The 19,660-nt window shown below is 40.3% G+C and overlaps 1 protein-coding gene across 1 annotated transcript in view; it reads right to left on the bottom strand.

The window, feature by feature from the left end:
- The window catches only part of VIPR2 (vasoactive intestinal peptide receptor 2), a 293,628-nt gene that overhangs the window by 208,106 nt on the left and 65,862 nt on the right, over positions 1-19,660 (bottom strand). Inside the window, exons 3-4 of the mRNA XM_004385888.1 lie at positions 17,757-17,864; positions 5,713-5,810 (exon numbers count right to left, since the gene is read on the bottom strand). Coding sequence (XP_004385945.1) covers positions 5,713-5,810; positions 17,757-17,864 — 206 coding nt within the window. The remainder of the gene's footprint in view (positions 1-5,712; positions 5,811-17,756; positions 17,865-19,660) is intronic.

Genomic DNA, 19,660 nt, shown 5'->3' with positions numbered 1-19,660 from the left:
TTCTGTTGACTGTGGGCTTTTTTTTTGCTCTTTCTATTTGTTTGAGTTGTGTAGTTAATGTTTTGATTTTGTCCCTTTCTTCTTTTTTGAGGTGTGCATCTATTGCTATAAACTGTCCTCTGAGGACTGCTTTTGCTGTGTGCCAAAGGTTTTGGTATGATGTGTATTCATTCTCATTTGATTCTAGGAATTTTTTTATTCCACCTCTGATTTTTTCTATTACCCAGTGCTTTCTAAGCAGGGTGGTATTCAGTGTCCATGTAACTGATTTTTTTTCCTTGCTCTTTCTATTGTTAATTTCTACCTTGATGGCACTGTGGTCAGAGAAGAGACTTTGTATTATCTCAACATTTTGGATCTTGTTAAGGATTGCTCTGTGGCCTAAGATGTGGTCTATTCTGGAGAACATTCCATGTGTATTGGAAAAGAATGTGCACTTTGCAGCTGTTGGACGGAGTATTCTATATATGTCTATCAGGTCAAGTTGGCTGATTGTGCTCTTTAAGTCTTCTGTATCTTTGCTGAGTTTCTTTTTAGATGTTTTGTCCTTTATTGAGAGTGGTGTGTTGAAGTCTCCCACTATTATTGTGGAACCGTTAATTTCTCTTTTCAGTACGGTTAGAGTTTGTTTTGTGTATTTTGAAGCCCTGTCATTGGGTGCGTAGATGTTTATTATGGTTATGTCTTCATGATGGATCATCCCCTTAATCATTACATAGTGTCCTTCTTTGTCTTTAATGGTGGATTTTGTTTTAAAGTCTATTTTGTCTGAGATTAGTACTGCCACTCCTGCTATTTTTGGTGGTTGTTAGCTTGATATATTTTTTTCCAATCTTTGATTTTCAATGAAATCATGTCTTTGTTTCTAAGGTGTGTCACTTGTAGACAGCATATTGATGGATCCTGTTTTTTTATCCATTCTTTCACTCTCCATCTCTTTATGGGTGCATTGATGCCATTTACATTCAGTGTAATTACTGATAGATGTGAGATGATTGCTGTCATTTTGTAGTGCCTTTTTTTTTGTGGTGCTGACATTTTATTTGTTCATCTTACTCTCCTGTGCTGCATTCCTTTTGTTTGTGGATTTTCTTTCATTTCCTTTGTCTCTGTAGGTTTTGTTTTTACTGAGACTTTATGTTTTTCCTCTTTATTTTTTTGAGTATGTTTGTTAACTTTCTTTGTGGTTACCATGAAATTTACCCTTATCTTTCTAAGTTTGAAGGAGTCTATTATTACTTGGTATTGCCTTGCCTTCCTCTCCACTACAATGTTCAATACCTACACCGTTTATTCCCTCATTTATTGTTCTGATGTTGTTGTCATTTACAGATTAACTGCTCTGATTCCCTGTTGTATTTCTATTGGTTTTGGATAGTCCTTGAGAGTACATTTCCTAGATTGGTATCTGGGTGATACGATCCTGCGTCCTAGATTCAGTCTGTGAGTTGAAGTTGTTTGTTCTCAGATCAAAGGACTCCCTTTAATAATTCTTGTAAGTTTGGTTTGGTTTTTACATAGTCCCTTGATTTCTCTTTATCTGGAAATGTCCTAATTTCACCATCATATTTGAATGACAGTTTTGCAGAATATATTATTCTTGGCTGGCAATTTTTTCCTTTCAAATTTTTATATATGTCATCCCATTACCTTCTTGTCTGCATGGTTTCTGCCAAATAATCAGAGATTAGGCTTATTGTTTCTCCTCTGTATGTGACTTCTTGTTTTTCACGAACTGCTCTAGGATTCTTTGGTTTTGGCGAGTGTGATTATGATATGCCTTGGTGACTTTCTTTCCCTATATGGGGTTTGTTGAGCTTCTTGGATGGCCAGCTTTTCAGCTTTCATGATATTGAGGAAGTTTTCTGTCAGCAGCTCTGCAATGATCTTCTCTGTGTTTTCTGCTTTTTCCCCTGTTCTGGAACTCTGATCACTCGAAAATTTTTGCTTTTGATTGTATTGCACATAATTCTCAGGGTCTCTTCATTTTTCTTTGTTATTTTTTCATATTTTTCCCCAAACAGAGTTGTATCCACGTGTTTGTCTTCAATTCCACTGATCTTGTCTTCCACCATTTCAAATCTGCTCCTCAGATTTGACACTCAGATTTGACACTGTCCATTTCTGAAATCTTGTTGTTTATCTTATGGATTTCTAATTGTTGTTTTTGTATAATTTCTAGTTGTGAATTTATTTTGGCATTTTGTTCCTGCATTATTTTCCTGAATTCTTCCATTTTTTGGTCTGTAGTTCCCATGAATTTCTCTATTTTTTCCTCATTTTTTTCTCTGCTTTTTGCTTCAACTTTTGGATAATTCTGAGTATTAGAGATTTGAATTACCTATCAGGTAGTTCTAGTGCCTTTTCTTCTACTGGAAAGTCATCTGGTATTTTATTTTGGACACCTACTGGAACCATCCTGTCTTGTTTTTGTAAATGTTTTGATATTGTCTGCTGTCTTCGGTGCCATTCAGTAGATATTTTTCTCATTTACTGATTGTAGATTTGTTTGTTTTGTTCTGTTATTATTATTTTTTTTATATTTGGCTATGTCTGAGCAGGTGGGCTGTGTGTTCTTTGTTGTTTGCTTGCTGTGGGCACGATACTTTTCACATCCTACTCCAATTGGCAGGGTCAGTCATTCAAATATGGTACTGCAGGGCAGGTCCAGGTGAAGAGGATTTGCTGGGACAGGTTGTTTGTGGCACTTACTACAGCCACCAGGGCGGGTCGGCAATCAGTGCAGGGCAGGTTCTGGTACGCCGTGCCTATGCTGCTTGGTGGTGTGATATTTAAGCTCATGGTGCAGGTAGGCAGGATGGAGTGGCAAGACTGTGATGTGTAGAGATAAGATGGGTATTGGAGAGAGGAGAGAGGAACAGGAGCCAAAAACATACAAACAAAAAAGAGTGCTAGAGGAGCTTGCCATTGGAGTGGAGAGATGAGAAACTATGAAATGGAGAAAAAGAAAAAGGGGAAGAAGAAGAAAAAAGAAAAGAAAAGAATGAATAAATAAAAATTAGATAGAAAAAAGAAAAGCCCGCAGGGATCCAACCGGTGCAGCTACGAGGTCTGGGGAAGTTGTTCCCAGGTGTTGAAGTACAGCCTAGGTAGAAGGCGTAGAGGTGTGCCTCAGTGCCAGGTATTCAGGGGACAGGAAGAGAAGGAAGGTGTAGAGAGACGAGAAACTAAGTAATGACGAAAGACAAAAAGTGAAAAAGAGGGAAAAGAAAACAAGAAATTAAGAAAAAAAAAGAACAAGAAAAATCCCCAAAAAAACAGGAAAAAAAAAAACACGAGGAAAGAAATGTTCTCAGGGATCCCTCTGCACGTCTGTGCAAGCTGAGGGGGTAGGTCCCAAACCATGCAGCACTGCTCGGCCAGAACGGGCTCCCAACTCAAGAAAAGAAAAAGAAAACAAACAATTCAAAACAAAACAAAAAAAAAGCCCCGGGATCCCACCAGCATGGCAGCACGGACTGGGAAGCAGTTCCACACTCGAGTGGAGTTCCACAGCCCCTGAGAAAGATGCAAAGATGGTGCACGGAGCTAGGTATTTGAGTGAAAGGAGGCGGAGGTGGTGAGAGGTAAGGAAGAAATCAAAAGAAGCGGAAAATGCAACACCAGCAGCCAACAAATAGCACTCAGGGAGTCGGCCAGTGCGGGCGGGTGGAATCCAAGTGGCTGTGCTTCCTGGTCAAGAGACTGTGGCCTCGGGAAGCAGAAGAGGCCATGTGGGGGTGAAGAAGGGTGGGGGTTGGGAAAGCATATACCCCCAGTTACCAGCTGTTTTGACTCCTGCTGGAAGCTCCATGAAGCTGCTTTCTCGTACCCTCTATTTGCTGGTCTCTGATAGGAGTCCAATATGGCAGATCCGTGCTGCGTTAGCTGATAGGGGACCTCTGCATGTATCTCTCCTCGTTCTCTGTTCTCTGTCAGTTTCTTATTCCATTTGGTGTTTGGCTAAGTTCTTTATCTCTTCATTTGATGTTTAGGGTTTCAGGATTGCTGTTTTCTCTGTTTGGCTTAGTTTTTCGGATCTTTGCTGCGGAGGGACAGCATGGTGCTTCTGCCTAGAGTGCCATCTTGCCAGATCAATGGTTGATTTTTTTAAAGTAGATCACCAGGTCTTTCTTCTGAGGTGCCTCTGGGTGGACTTGAACCTCCAAGCTTTCAGTTAGCAGCCAAGCATGTTAATCCTTTGCAACACCCAGGGATTCCTACAGATACCTTGTTGTTGTCAGCTGCCACTGAGTTGGCCCCTAACTCATGGCAAACCCATGCAACAATGAACAAAATGCTGCCTGGTCCTGCATCATCCCTATGATCGTTTGTGGATCGGACTGTTGCGATCCATAGGGTTTCGATTGGCCGACTTCTGGGAGTAAATCACCAGGCCTTTCTGACTACCTAGTTCAGACGCTCCTTGGAAACCCTATGGGACAGTTCTACTCTGTCCTATAGGGTCGCTATGAGTCGGAATCGACTCGATGGCAATGGATTTGTTTGGTTTTTTTGTTTGTTTGTTTAGTTTGTCTTAGACTGGAAGCTCTGATGAAATCTGTTCAGCATCACAACAACACACAAGCCTCCATTGATAGACAGGTGGTGGCTGTGCATGAGGTACACTGGCCAGGAATTGAACCCAGGACTCCCACATGGAATGTAAGAATTCTACCACTGAACCACCACTGCCCCATCAATACCTAACCCTGTGTTAATTGTATGCAGGAAATGTATCAGGTTTTTGCTGACCCACAACAGCACTGTGAGGTAATTGAAAATGACACAGACTGCTGTGACCAAGGGCTGACCTGTATTTCCAGAGAAGGGAGACAGTGATCCATTTTGTGTTGATAAACAAAATAAACCATAATCTGTCCACATTTCTGGGTGAGAGTGCAGGAAAGACAGCTATCCAATTGCTAGTGCTGAGAAAGTTTACACAGACAGAATTCCTGAGTAGAGACTTTTACCAGAATTGAAGTCTGAAAGGTTCACTGCTTAGGAAAAATGTCCTCAGTCACTTAATAAACACATTACCAGCGAAAAAGTTTACTGAGAATATGACACCTCTATGACCTCCTTGAAAACTATGCTGGCAAATTAACACAGCCCTGACAAGGGGGACTCACCAACAAGGGTTTTGAGGTAAACTGCTAGCAGCCAGCCTGCTCCCCAGACACCTCTCAACCTCAGAGAAACTCAGTTTTAGTTTGTAAAATAATGTTTTCATTTAGGTTCTGTCTCCCGCTGGCTTAATTGAGGCTAAGAAAACTATTGGGACATCTTCTCAGCAGCTCATCTTGTGGCAAAATCTTAAATGAGACAAGGAAGCAGATGGCAGAGAGGGTACACCTCTCAGGACGCAACTGAAAAAGCTAAGCTCATTTGAAGCAGGAGAGATCCCACTCTTCAAGTATCTCTTTGTAACTAACCTTCAGCAGCATGCCTATAGTGGGTAGAGAAACTCAGTCTTTCCCCTCCTCAAACATTAGGATACTAGCAAAGAATTCCATTTATCAGGCAACATAACTGAAAGGGGAACTTTGATTATTTTAGTCAATAAGAAGGAGCATTGTTACCAGAGGAAAGAATATCTAAATAATTATTTTAGGTCAGGAAACAGATACAATTTAATATGAAGTTTCAGAGAACTGAATGAAAAAGATACAAGATAAAACGTAAGACACCACCCAGGGACACTCTTACCTTGTTTTCATCCTCGAGGTCATTAAAGCCACACGCGTTTGTGAAATCTGGGAACATCTCAGACCAGCCATCACTAGTGCAATTTTTGCTTATGTTTCCTGTAAATGCAAAGGTCAGACATTTGATCTGCAAGTCCATGAAAACTGGCCTTCATAGCAACAATTTAGTCAGTACTTAAACCTATACTGTCTGAAAATGCTTCCAAACGCTTAGGGGTCAGCTATGACACAGTAAAAAGAGACATGATCTTAGATTCAGAAGTCCTGAGTTTGAATACAAGCTCACCCACTGAATGGCTATATGTTCTTCATCTCTCCAGGCTCAGCCAGTAAATCCCACCTCCTGCGATTGTTGTGAGTGAGACCTCAGAGATGTGAATGAAAATTTTTTGTATACCATACAGAACAAAAGTGTAGTAATAACAACATATACTTTTATTACAACATATCCCCAGGTGTCTGTCAGTTTGTTGTAATGTGGTAGCTTGTGTGCTGCTATGATGCTGGAAGCTACACCACCCGTATTTCAAACACAAGCAGGGTCACTCACAGTGGACACATTTCAGTGGAGCATCCAAACCAAGACAGACTAGGAAGAAAGACCTGGCAGTCTACTTCTAAAAAAACTGGCCAGCAAAAACCTTATGATTAGCAATTGAACATTGTCTGATACAGTGCCAGAAGAAGAGCCCCTCAGGTTGGAAGTCACCCAAAAGACAGTGACTAGGCAAGAGCTGCCTCCTCAAAGTAGAGTTGACCTTAATGATGTGGATGGAGTCAAGATTTCAGGACCTTCATCTGCTGATGTGGCACAACTTAAAATGAGAAGAAACAGCTGCAAACATTCATTAATAATCGGAACTTACACACATTACATTGTACAAAGTATGGATCTAGGAAAATTGGAAGTCATCAAAAAAGAAATGGAACACATAAAGATCTATATCCTAGGCATCAGTGAGCTGAATGGACTGGTATTGGCCATTCTGAGTCAGACAATCATATGGTTTACTATGCCGGGAATGAGAAATTGAAGACGAATGGTGTCACATTCATTGTTAAAAAGAACATTTCAAGATGTATCTGTAATGCAGCACTGTCAGTGATAGCATAATATCCATATGACTACAAGAAAGACCAGTTAATAGGACTATTATTCAACTTGACGGACCAACCACTAATGCCAAAGATGTGGAAATTGAAGATTTTTACCAGCTTCTGCAGTAGGAAATTGATTGAACATGTGATCAAGATGCATTAATAATTACTGGTGACTGGAATGCAAAAGTTAGAAACAAATAAGAAGGATCAGTAGTTGGAAAATATGGCCTTGGTGATAGACACGATGCCGGAGATCGCGTGATAGAATTTTTGGAAGACCAATGATTATTCATTGCCTGTATCTTTTTTCAACAACATAAATGGCAACCATACATGTGGACTTCACTGGAGTGAAAGCACAGGAATCAAATTGACTACATTTGTGGGAAGAGATGATGAAAAAGCTCAATATTATCAGTCAGAAAAAGACCAGGGACCAACTGTGGATCAGACCATCAAGTGGTCATATGCAAGTTCCAATTGAAGCTGAAGAAAATTAAAACACATCCACAAGAAGCAAACAATGCCCTTGGGTATATCCCACCTGAATTTGGAGACAATCCCCAGAATAGTTTTGACGCACTGAACACTAATGACTGAAGACCAGAGGAGTTACAGAATGACATCAAGGACATCATACATGAAGAAAGCAAGAAGTCATTAAAAAGACAAGAAAGAAAGAAAACACCAAAACAGATGTCAGAAAAGACTCTGAAACTTGCTCTTGAACATAGAGAAGCTAAACAGAATGTAAAAAATAATGAAGTAAAAGAACTGACCAAAAGATTTCAAAGGGCGGCTCAAGAAAACAAAGTGAAGTTATTATAATCAAATATGCGAAGACCTGGAGTCAGAAAACCAAAAGGAAAGAATACGCTCGGTATTTCTCAAGCTGAAAGAAGTGGAGAAAAAATCTGACCCTCAAGCTGCAATCTGAAGGATTCTATGGGCAAAATATTAACGAGGCAGGAAGCATTAAAAGAAGGTGGAAGAAATACACAGTCACAGTACCAAAAAGAATTGGTCTATGTTCAACCATTTCAGAAGGTAGTATACGATCAAGACCAACGGTATTGAGGGACCAAGTCCAAGCTGCACCGAAGGCATTGGCAAAAACCAAGACTCCTGGAATTGGTGGAACACCAACTGAGATGTTTCAACAAACGGATACAGCACTGGAGGTGCTCACTCGTCTATGCCAAGAAATTTGGAAGACAACTATCTGGCCAAGTGACTGGAAAACATCCATATTTGTGCCCATTCCAAAGAAAGGTGATCCAACAGAATGCGGAAATTATCAAACAATATCATTAATATCTCACGCAAGTAATAATTTGCTGAAGATCATTCAAAAGTGGTTGCAGCAGTATATCGACAGGGAACTGCCAGAAATTCAGGCCAGATTCAGAAGAGGACATGGGACTAGGGATATTATTGCTGATGTCAGATGGATCTTGGCTGAAAGCAGAGAATACCAGAAAGATGTTTACCTGTATTTTATTGACTATACAAAGGCATTTAACTGTGTGGATCATAACAAATTACAGATAACAGTGTGAAGAACGGGAATTTCAGAACACTTAACTGTGCTCATGAAGAACCTGTACATAGACCCAGAGGCAGTCATTGAAACAAAACAAGGGGATACTGCATGGTTTAAAATCAGGAAAGGTATGTGTCACCATTGTATCCTTTCACCATACTTATTCAGTCTGTATGCTGAGCAACTAATCAGAGTAGCTGGACTATATGAAGAAGAATGTGGCATCAGGATTGGTGGAAGACTCATTAACAACTTGAGATATGCAGATGATACAACCTTGCTTGCTAAAAGCGAAGAGGACTTGAAGCACTTACTGATGAAGATCAAAGACCACAGTGTTCAGTATGGATTACATCTCAACATAAAACAAAAATCCTCAAAACTGGACCAAAATCATGATAAACAGAGAAAAGACTGAAGTTGTCAAGGATTTCATTTTACCTGGATCCACAATCAACATCCATGGAAGCAGCAGCCAAGAAATTAAATAACGTATAAATCTGCTGCGAAAGACTTCTTTAAAGTGTTGAAAAGTAAAGATGTCACTTTGAGGACTAAGGTGCTCCTGACCCAAGCCATGATATTTTTAATTGCCTCATACACACACAAAAGTTGGATATGAATAAGGAAGACCAAAGAAGAACTGACGCATTTGAGTTATGGTATTGGCAAAGAATACTGAATAAACCATGGAGTGCCAGAAAAATGAACATATCTATCTTGGAAGAAGTACAGCCAGAATGCTCCTTAGAAGCAAGGATGGTGAGACTTGGTTTCATGTACTTTGGACATGTTATCAGGAGGGACGAGTCCCTGGAGAAGGACATCATGTGTAGTAAAGTAGAAGGTCAGTGAAAGAGAAGATCATCCTCAATGAGATGGACTGAACATAGTGGATGCAACAATGGGCTCAAGCATAGCAACAATTGTGAGGATGACGCAGGACTGGGCAGTGTTTCATTCCATTGTACACAGGGTCACTATGAGCTGGAACTGACTCAACGGCACCTAACAACAACAACTTACTATTATTTTTATTATTTTGTAACAGAATGAAATCTCTTAATAGAGACTTTTCTGTCACCATACAGATAGCCACAGCCAAATCCTAACTATTCTGGGGACAATCATACTGTTTCATCCCAGCTCCTGACTGCTTCTCCTCCTTTTCTGTTGGACAGTATCCTCAGCCACTGACTGCTCCATAAAACCGCGCCTAGCATGTATATGGTAGAGTACCACTTGGTCACTGAGGACTGACGAAAAAAGACTGTAAATCCTAAGATTTAATTTGCACGAAATAAAGGCAGCTTTACACTTACAATCCCATTGTTTGTTGTTGTTGTCAACTGCCATCGAGTTGGCTCTGATGCATAGCAACCCTATGTACTACAGAATGAAACACTGCCTGGTCCTGCGCTACGCTCACAATTGTTGTTATGCTTAAGGCCATTGTTAAAGCTACTATGTCAATCCATCTCGTTGAGGGTCTTCCTCTTTTTTGCTGACCCTCTACTTTACCAAGCATGATGTCCTAAAGTAAGACGTAGTCTCGTCATCCTTGCTTATAAGGAGCATTCTGGTTGTACTTCTTCCAAGACAGATTTCTTCGTTCTTTTGGCAGTCCATGGGATACTCAATATTCTTTGTCAACAATACAATTCAAAGGTGTCCATTCTTCTTCAGTCTTCCTTATTCATTGTCCAGCTTTCGCAAGCATATGAGGTAATTGGAAATACGATCGCTTGGGTCAGGTACATCTTAGTCCTCAAGGTGATATCTTTGCTTATCCAACACTTTGAAGAGGTCTTTTGCAGCAGATTTGCCCAATGCAATGCGTCTTTTGATCTCTTGACTGCTGCTTCCATGGGTGTTGTTTGTGGATCCAAGTAAAATGAAATCCTTGACAAATTCAATCTTTTCTTGGTGTATCATGATGTTGCTTATTGGTCCAACTGTGAGGATTTTTGTTCTCTTTATGTTGAGGTATAATCCATACTGAATGCTGTGGTCTTGATCTTTATCAGTAAGCGCTTCAAGTCCTCTTCACTTTCAGCAAGCAAGGTTGCATCATCTGCATAACGCAATCTGTTAATGAGCCTTCCTCCAATTCTGATGCTGTGCTCTTCTTCATATAGTCCAGCTTCTCAGATTATTTACTCAGCATTCAGATTGAATATGTATGGTGAAAGGATACAACCCTGATGCACATCTTTCCTGACTTTAAACCACGCAGCACCCCCTTGTTCTTTTTGCACAACTGCCTCTTGATCTATGTACAGGTTCCTCACAAGTGCAACTGAGTGTTCTGAAATTCCCTTTCTTTGCAATGTTACCCATATTTTGTTATGACCTACACAGTTGAATGCCTTTGCATAGCCAATAAAACACAGGTAAACATCTTTCTGGTATTCTCTGCTTTCAGCCAAGATCCATCTGACATCAGCAATAATATCCCTGGTCCCATGTCCTCTTCTGAATCCGGCCTGAATTTCTGGCAGCTCCCTGTGGATATACTACTGCAGCTGCTTTTGAAAGATCTTCAGCAAAATTTTACTTGCATGTGATATTAATGATATCGTTCAATAATTTCTGTATTCAGTTGGATCACCTTTCTTGGGACTAGGCATAAATATGGATCTCTTCCAGTCAGTTGGCCAGGTAGCTGTCTTCCAAATTTCTTGGCATAGACGAGGGAGCACTTCCAGTGCTGCATCCGTTTGCTGAAACATCTCAGTTGATATTCTGTCAATTCCTGGAGCCTTGTTTTTTGCCAATACCTTCAGTGCAACCTGGACTTTTTCCTTCAGTACCATCAGTTCCTGATCATATGCTACCTCTTGAAATGGTTGAACATTGACAAATTCTTTTTGGTATAATGACTTTGTGTATTCCTTCCATTTTCTTTTGATACTTCCTGCGTCATTTAATATTTTCCCCAAAGAATTCTTCACTATTGCAACTTGAGGCTCAAATTTTTTCTCCACTTCTTTCAGCTTGAGAAATGCCAAGAGTATTCTTTCCTTTTGGTTTTCTGACTCCAGGTCTTCGCATATTTCATTATAATACTTTACTTTGTTTTCTTGAGCCGCCCTTTGAAATCTTCTATTCAGTTCTTTTCCTTCATCATTTCTTCCTTTTGCTTTAGCTACTTGACATTCAAGAGCAAGCTTCAGAGTCTCTTTTGACATCCATTTTGGTCTTTTCTTTCTTTTCTGTCTTTTTAATGACCTCTTGTTTTCTTCATGTATGATGTCCTTGATGTCATTCCACAACTCCTTTGGTCTTCGGTCATTGGTGTTCAAAGAGTCAAATCTATTCTTGAGATGGTCTCTAAATTCAGGTGGGATATACTCAAGGTTGTACTTTGGCTCTCGTGGACTTATTCTAATTTTCTTCAGTTTCAACTTGAACTTGCTTATAAGCAATTGATGGTCTGTTCTGCAGTCGGCCCCTGGCCTTAGAGTTCTGACTGATGATATTGAGCTTTTCCATTGTCTCCTTCCACAGATATAGTTGATTTGATACCTGTGTATTCCATCCGGTGAGGTCCACGTGTATAGTTGCCATCTATGTTGTAAAAAGTATTTGCAGTGAAGAAGTCGTTGGTCTCACAAATTCTATCGTGTGATCTCCAGCATCGTTTTTATCACTAAGGCCATATTTTCTACCTACCAATCCTTCTTTGTTTCCAACTTGCATATCCCAATCACCAGTAATTATCAATGCATCCTGATTGCATGCTCAATAAATTTTAGACTGCAGAAGCTAGTAAAAAATCTTCAGTTTCTTCATCTTTGGCCTTAGTGGTTTGTGTGTAAATTTGAATAATGGTCATATTAACTGGTCTTCCTTGTAGGCATATGGGTATTATCCTATCACTGACAGCGTTGTACTTCAGGATAGATCTTGAAATGTTCTTTTTGACAATCAACGCAACACCATTCCTTTTCAAGTTGCCATTCCTGCCATAATCGATCACATGACTGTCCAATTCAAAATAGCCAATAATAGTCCATTTCAGTTCTTTAATGCCTAGGCTATCAATGTTCATGCATTCCATTTCATTTTTCTTCTTAGATTTTTTTTATTGTTGTAGTTTAAATGAAGTTTACATTTCAAGTTAGTCTCCCATACAAACATTTATACATACATTGTTATGTGACCCTAATTGTTCTCCACATACTGCGACAGCACACTCCTCCTTTCCACCCAATTCCTCATGTCCATTCAACCAGCTCCTAACCCTCTCTGCCTTCCCATCCCACCTCTGGATGGAAGCTGCCCATTTAGTCTGTTGTATCTACTTGAGCTAAGAGACACACTCCTCACGAGTATCACTTTATGTCCCACAGTCCAGTCCAATATCTGTCTGAAGAGTTGGCCTCGAAAATTGTTTTATTTCTGGGCTGACAGAGAATCCAGGGGCCATGCTTTCTGGGGTCCATTTCATTTTTGACGATTTCCAATTTTCCTAGATTCATACTTCATACATCTGATTGTTCACTCCTAAATAATTCTAAATCATATGTTTAAGTAATGTTCCCTTGATTTAAAAAAAATGTATCTTTAGTACTTGCTACAAAAAAAGAATGTGATAAAGGTCTCAACAGGCATGATAGTGGTGATGAATTAAATACGGGAGGGGGAAACTTACTACCTTCATCATTCTAGCCACCTTCCCTGAAACATCCATATAGGATGTGCTGGGTGGGCAATGGGATCACATTCCACAGAAGAGCAAAGAGAGGCTCAAACATGTCTAAGGAACGCCCTGCAGTTGGTCACAATCTGCAGTTAGCCAGAACCAGGCACCGAATCTTTTTTCACTGTGCTCTGCTTGTTCACAATGTCTAGAAAAACACCAAACCCTTGCCACTGAGTTGATTCCAACTCATAGCGACACTTAGAGACCCTACAGGATGGAGTAGAAGTGCCCCACAGGGTTTCCAAGGCTGTAATCTTTATGGAAGCAGACTGCCCTATCCTTCTCCCATGGAGCAGCTAGTGGGTATGAACAGCTGACCTTTCAGTTAGCAGCTGAGTGCTTAACCACTGCACCACTAGGGCTCCTTTCTCACACTGCCTAGGGCTCAGCAAATTTTAGCAAAGGTTTTCACTCGCATGGTCTCTTTTTTGTTTTCAGGGCACCCTTGTGAGGCAGACTTGGTAGATATCACTATTCCCATTTTACATGGGAGAAAAATGAGGTTTAGAAGATTCAGTAACATGCCCAAGGTTCTGTAACTATAATGTGAGATACGGTTTCTGATTCTATAATCATATTATTCTATGATCTTCTAAACCATGGTGGTCTACCCATTCATCTGCTTTAATTAATCAGATGAAATTGAGAACAAAGTTAATTCACATCCAGGTGGTAATATGCATAAGCACTTACCTTAAAGGCTTCGGGGTGAGAGGCAGGGGGAGCCCAGGGTCCAGACCTTGATTCCACCAGGAAAGGACGTGGGGGTGGAAGTAGGTCTCAAAAAAGCCACTGAGCAACATTATCTTGGGCTTCCCTGCCATTTTCTCCCTAACATCATCATCCTTTAGGTTTTTCTGATTCCCATAGCTACACTCCTCCTGCTCCAACTCCCAGGGGAAGCTCCCAACTGGCTCTGGGGCTAGCATAGGTACAGGACTTCAGTGAGTAAGTGGAAGCAAGACATAACCTTAGAAAAGGCAAGGTTCCTTAGAGATCTGGTCCCATCTCCTTATATTACAGACAAGGAAAATGAGGCTCACAGAGGAAAAATGACGTGCCTATCACACAGTCGGGAACAACAACAGCAATAATATCAGCAGCCGTAGCAGTAGTAGTAATGACAGCTACCATTTACTGTGCACTTACCACATGCACCTAGCGCTTACCATGCTAAGGATCCTTATACATATCAACTCATTTAATCCTGAAAACTAAATGAGGTAGGCCCTTTTATTATCCCCACTTATTGATGAGAAAGCTGGGCTTAAACAAGTTAAGTCACTTGTCCAAAGTCATACAACTAAGTGATGGGAACAGAGTCCAAGCCCAGGCAGTCTGGCTCTCAACGCTTGCAAGACTGATTCCCAACCCTGCACAGCGTGCAGTAGCCAAAGCTCTGTGACAAGTGATGAGTCATCTCTTTCTGAAGTGTGACCTTTTCCTTCTTACAGGGCAAAAATGAATCCAAAGAAGACCTTTAAATACAAATATTTAAGTTGAGTCATCCTATGAAATAGAGATCATCCCCACATAAGTTCTTCATCTTCATTGGCTTGACACTCTTTCTGAGACACCTGACAGGTAGAAGTGGAAGAAGAGCTTGCAAAGAAATGCCTGAGGGGATCACTCCGCAGACAGGTGGGTGAGGAGCAGGGCAGGTGGGGGCTGTGGGCAGAGGCCAGCAAGCCAAGTTGAGAGGCCAAGGTCTGAATCAGACAGCCTGCGCACCTCTGCCAATGTGCGGCTCTTAAGTTTAACCCATTCTACGGGGCTCTCGGCAGAGTGTGTGACAGGCAGGGGCAGATTATCCAATAGAAAAGGTAAGCACAGTGCTTACCTTGAAATCCAGATCATCTGTAGTGAACAATTTCACGTGTTTCACCATAACTTTGATGGGGTGAAGACCATGTAAAATTGTTCACTACAGATGTAACTAAGCCTGTGCTTACCCTGCTTACTGGGTCATCCATCCCAGTCAGGGGCTGTAAATTTGAAAAGAGGCTTTCATTCTGCAGGAAGGTGCTGTTGGATTGAGAGAGAGAGAGATGCCAGCCATACCTAGAAACAGAATCTTTGATGTGGTGAAACAATGTGAAACTGTTCACTACTGAGGAGCTGGTAAGCAAGGTAAGCACAATACTTACCTTGCCTATTGGATAATCTGTCACTGGTGATAAATCCTCCCTCTCAGCTTCCCAAAGCTGACTGCACACTCCTTTTCCAACATTTCAGGCTGCAACATGAACACTCAGTAAATGTAATTATGACACTGATTTCACTCTCATTGAGAGCAAGGTTTAAGGCACCCGGCCTTGCACAGCTGCAACAAATCTCAGCATCTGGGTCAGAAGGATCCTCAGAAGTCAGGGAGCCCAGTGCTGCTCAACGCAGGGAAGACGGCCAGTGAGCCTCCACATGGCACTATGGAGAGGGGAGATCACTACTTTCCAAGACAGTGGCGTCCCTTGGGGCACAGCTCAAACTAATACAAGTCCTGGCCAACCCAAATCGACTTAATAGTAGTCAATATTTCCTAAGCTTTGTTACAGGCATTCTGTTAATATTTATTCTCTGAGGAAGGTACATATTTTGGGGACACACTTCAATCCATAACATGCACTCTAATGACCCAGTTTTCCCTACAGGTTATTATAAGAAGTAACTATAAGATATGTAGACGTATTCTGTAAACTATAAAGCAAACATACAGATTTAAGGCCCTACATTTTCTTAATTTCATATCAAGGCTTCCCATTTAACCCTGCTGAATTTCATCTTTGAGCCTTCAGGCCACCGGCATACAATCTAGTTATCCCAAGCCCAACCATACTTAGCCCCCAGCTCCATATTATAGCCATATTCCTCTAAGTCCCTGCAATAAATGCTCTGTTGAATAGTTCTAGAGTGCTCTCATTCCATGTGGGCATCAATATAGGAGTCTCCTCGCCATAGAGATATTCCCCAAACAAAAATCCAATAACAAGGCAGTGCACATGTTTCCTGCTTAAGGAAGAAAAGAACATCAAGCATTTAAGCCAAAATAGACTGAGAGTTTCCATTCTCCAAATTAGAGGGTGACAGAATGAGTCAAAGCAGAGCCAGATTCAAAGCTGACCTGGGCCCTGTGGTGCCCTGGTTTGCTCCTGCCTGGAGGAGATGGTGCTGGGTACAACAGATGGCCCCAGAACTGAAGTTCTGGTGTTTGCTGACGTGGAAATTATCAGGTTGCTGGTGTGCTCCTCTGGAAGCCTTCAGAATCATTTTATCAGATAAGGAAGAGTCAATCATTTGGGATGTCCAGGAGAACACGTATAGCCCGGATCATTGAGTAGAAATGTTATTGATTAGATGGGGACTCTTCTAAAGCTTAGGTTCTCTACAACAATTTAGGTTCTCTAACTCAGAGATGATTAATGGCGCTAATGCATGCATGAATGAAGTCTTCAGGCCATCCCTTGGCTGATTAATTCAAGGTAAGGAAGAATCTTATCTTGCAAGTCCTAGAGAAGACATTTCTATTCTGAATATCCTTTTTTTCTATTTCGATCTGTGCTCCAAAATTCCCTGATTAAAGTACTTCAGTATTACTAGTTTTCAAAGTTTTCACCCTTTAGCACCTGCCCAAGATAAAAATAAGTTCTTTGTAGTACTCAAATGATCAGGGATTTCTGATTTCTAGATGTATCTTCAATTTTTCTGAATAGATTTTTTTCATGTTGTGAAAACCTGAATTACTTATAAAATAAAATAGCCACCTTCTCAGGAAGGAGCCAAGAAATGTCTGCCAGCTCAAGTGCCTGCACACATGCATAGAGCAACTCCTGGAAATAGGTGAGTCTACCTCTTCAGCCCCCATATGCATATTTTCAGTTTCTGTGGAACTCAGAAAAAACTGCAGATATTCAAGCAATATCAAAGTGAGGAGGTGAGAACTGAAAAGAGTCAGCTCAATAAACCAGATGCTGCCTGAAAATGAGAAAGTACTTTCCTAGTCACTAATTGGATTTCAGAAGCCCAGTTATTAAGAGCTAGGCTGCTAACCAAAAGGCTGGCAGTTTGAATCCACTAGCTGGCTCCTTGGAAACCCTATGGGGCAGTTCTACTCTGTCGGAATCGACTTGATGGCAACAGGTTTTTTGTGTGTGTGTGTGTTTGTTTTTTTTAATTGGATATCAAGACTCCAAGGAGGCAACCTTTTTCATTTCTCTCAGAGCCTCCAGAAAACACTGCTCTGAGGGTTTGTGAGAACCCAAATCCTTCAGGGACAAATAGAATCTTATCCATATTTTCAATTATGTCTAAAGTCAACCACTTCTCCTTGTTTTAGCTACCATCTTACATACTTTTGGTGCTTTGATTTTTGTCTGCTTCTTTGGCTCCTTCTGCTAACGGAGGGTCCCTGTACAACTGTTTCACTCTAGTTTCTCTCCCTTAATGACTTCTTTTCTCTTCCTTTGTTTTGTTTGGGCAGGATGACCCCAGCAGGAAAGTTTACATTCTCCTGCTCCATAAAGTAACATTTGTCACATGATACAGTTGTTCTGTGATTCCACTTAGTAAAAAGAAATGGCTAGAATTTACCAAAGGAAACTGATGCTCCTGCTTCTTGCTGTCTTACTGGAAAATATATGACACTTACAGAAATGAGCACTCTGGAGGAACACAGGAATTCAATACAAACAGACAGTACCTGGCTTGCTGTAAAAATTGCTGAAAACTTTTGGGCAGGGGACTGTGACGGTCTCTCCTATGTCAGCAGGGCGCCAGCATGTAATGTTGTCCCAGACACCACTGCACGCTAGAAGAAGAGAGAGGCAGAGAAAATGAAGAAAGGACTGCTAACACACACGCCTAAGCAAGTACACATAAATCAGTCCCACGAGGGAAAAAGGTAACTTCATATGGTCATATCTGTTTGAAGGCTTTACAAAGTCCATTAATTAGATAACTATCTTGAAAATTATTTTTCTGTGAAAAAAACTTGCACCAACAATACTGTTGAGAATACAGTTAGCTTGCTGTGTTGCATTTAATTAGTTTTGCAGAAATAACCTAGATCTGTGGTGGGAAGTATCTGAGCAGTCCAATGCTGACTATGTAATTTTTGAATATTAAGATAAACATTCATTTCTTTTTTTTTTTATGCTACTCTGCATTCCCTCAGTGTGTTAAACTTGCCACCACTAGGTATTAGTGTAAGTATTGGAGACTTAGGGTTCTCTCAGATGAAAGTATGCTTGTGCTTTAAGGAAATCTAACTTAAATGATAATTTGAAAATTAAAATATTTGACAACACTTGGTTGATTCTAGCCATCAAGATCTAGATTAGTGACAAAATCTTACATTATCTTAATGGAATTATCAAATAACTTAATTTGCATAATATAGCTAAACACATTTTTCAGATCTTAAATCTGATTGTCCACCACCTACCTGTCAGTTTGTCATACTATGGTGACTTGTGTGTTGCTATGGTGCTAGAAGCTATGCGACCAGTATTTGAAGTATCAGCAGAACTTCCAGACTAAGACAGACTAGGAAGAAACAACTGGTGATCTATTTCTGAAAATTAGCCAGTGAAAACCTTATGGATCACAACAGAGTATTGTGTGATACAGTACTGGAAGATGAGCCGTCTAGGTTGGAATGCACTCAAAATACACAGTAGCCATAACAATGGACTCAAGCATATCAATGTTTGTGATGATGGTGCAGGAGTAGGCAACATTTCATTTTATTGTACATGGGGTCACCATGAGTCAGAGCCAACTCAAGGACAACTAACAACAATTTGACCTTAATAACCACCCAGAGAGGGTGAGTCACACAAATATTGCACTAATCATCTTAAAGATGAAAAGCACTAAGAAGGTTCAAGTAGCTTAACAACTTACTCAACATCACACAAACAGTAAGTGATAGAATCCAAATTGGAGCCAGGGCTTTTTTGTTTTGTTTTGTTTTTAAACAAATCCAAGGATTTTTTTCTACTATATTTTATGACTTCTAAAATTTTATATTTTCTTTAAATTTCAATATAGCAGAAGCAAAGTGTTTGCCTAGGAAAAAATAAGTAAATAATAGCTGCTGCTCTGTAACATATTATCCAGGCCTGTATAATGATGGCACAGATACATCAAAGGAGTATATACATTTTTTGTTTGAATACAGGAGTGTTTTATTTTCAAGAACATAGATATGCCTCTGAAAAGTTGGTTATAAGCCAAGTTTTGCAGATAAAAATACTTTCTAAAAGTTTTTCTTATAAAAATGAAAAAAAAAATCCATTATAAAAACAGAATTATCCAGCAATGACTAAATGAGTATATAAACTCATACTACATAAATGCTTTTAATCACATTATTTAAAGAAAATGTTAGTTTTCTTTAAAAACATTCCAAATAAGTCATAAGGTATAAACGTATTACTAGAAACTGAGATAATCCTCCAGGGCTAGAGGACAAGGGCAGCAAGCATGCCCTGTGTGAAGCTGTAATTAGACCCTAAGTAACTATGCTACTTAAAGAGCCAAGTTCACAAACTGGACAACTTTTGAGTCTGGTATGTAAGAGAGACAGGTGGTGAAACTGTA

Source organism: Trichechus manatus, unplaced genomic scaffold (genome assembly GCF_000243295.1).
Source record: "Trichechus manatus latirostris isolate Lorelei unplaced genomic scaffold, TriManLat1.0 scaffold00149, whole genome shotgun sequence".
Lineage (NCBI taxonomy): Eukaryota > Metazoa > Chordata > Mammalia > Sirenia > Trichechidae > Trichechus > Trichechus manatus.
This window is presented reverse-complemented; position numbering and strand designations above follow the sequence as displayed.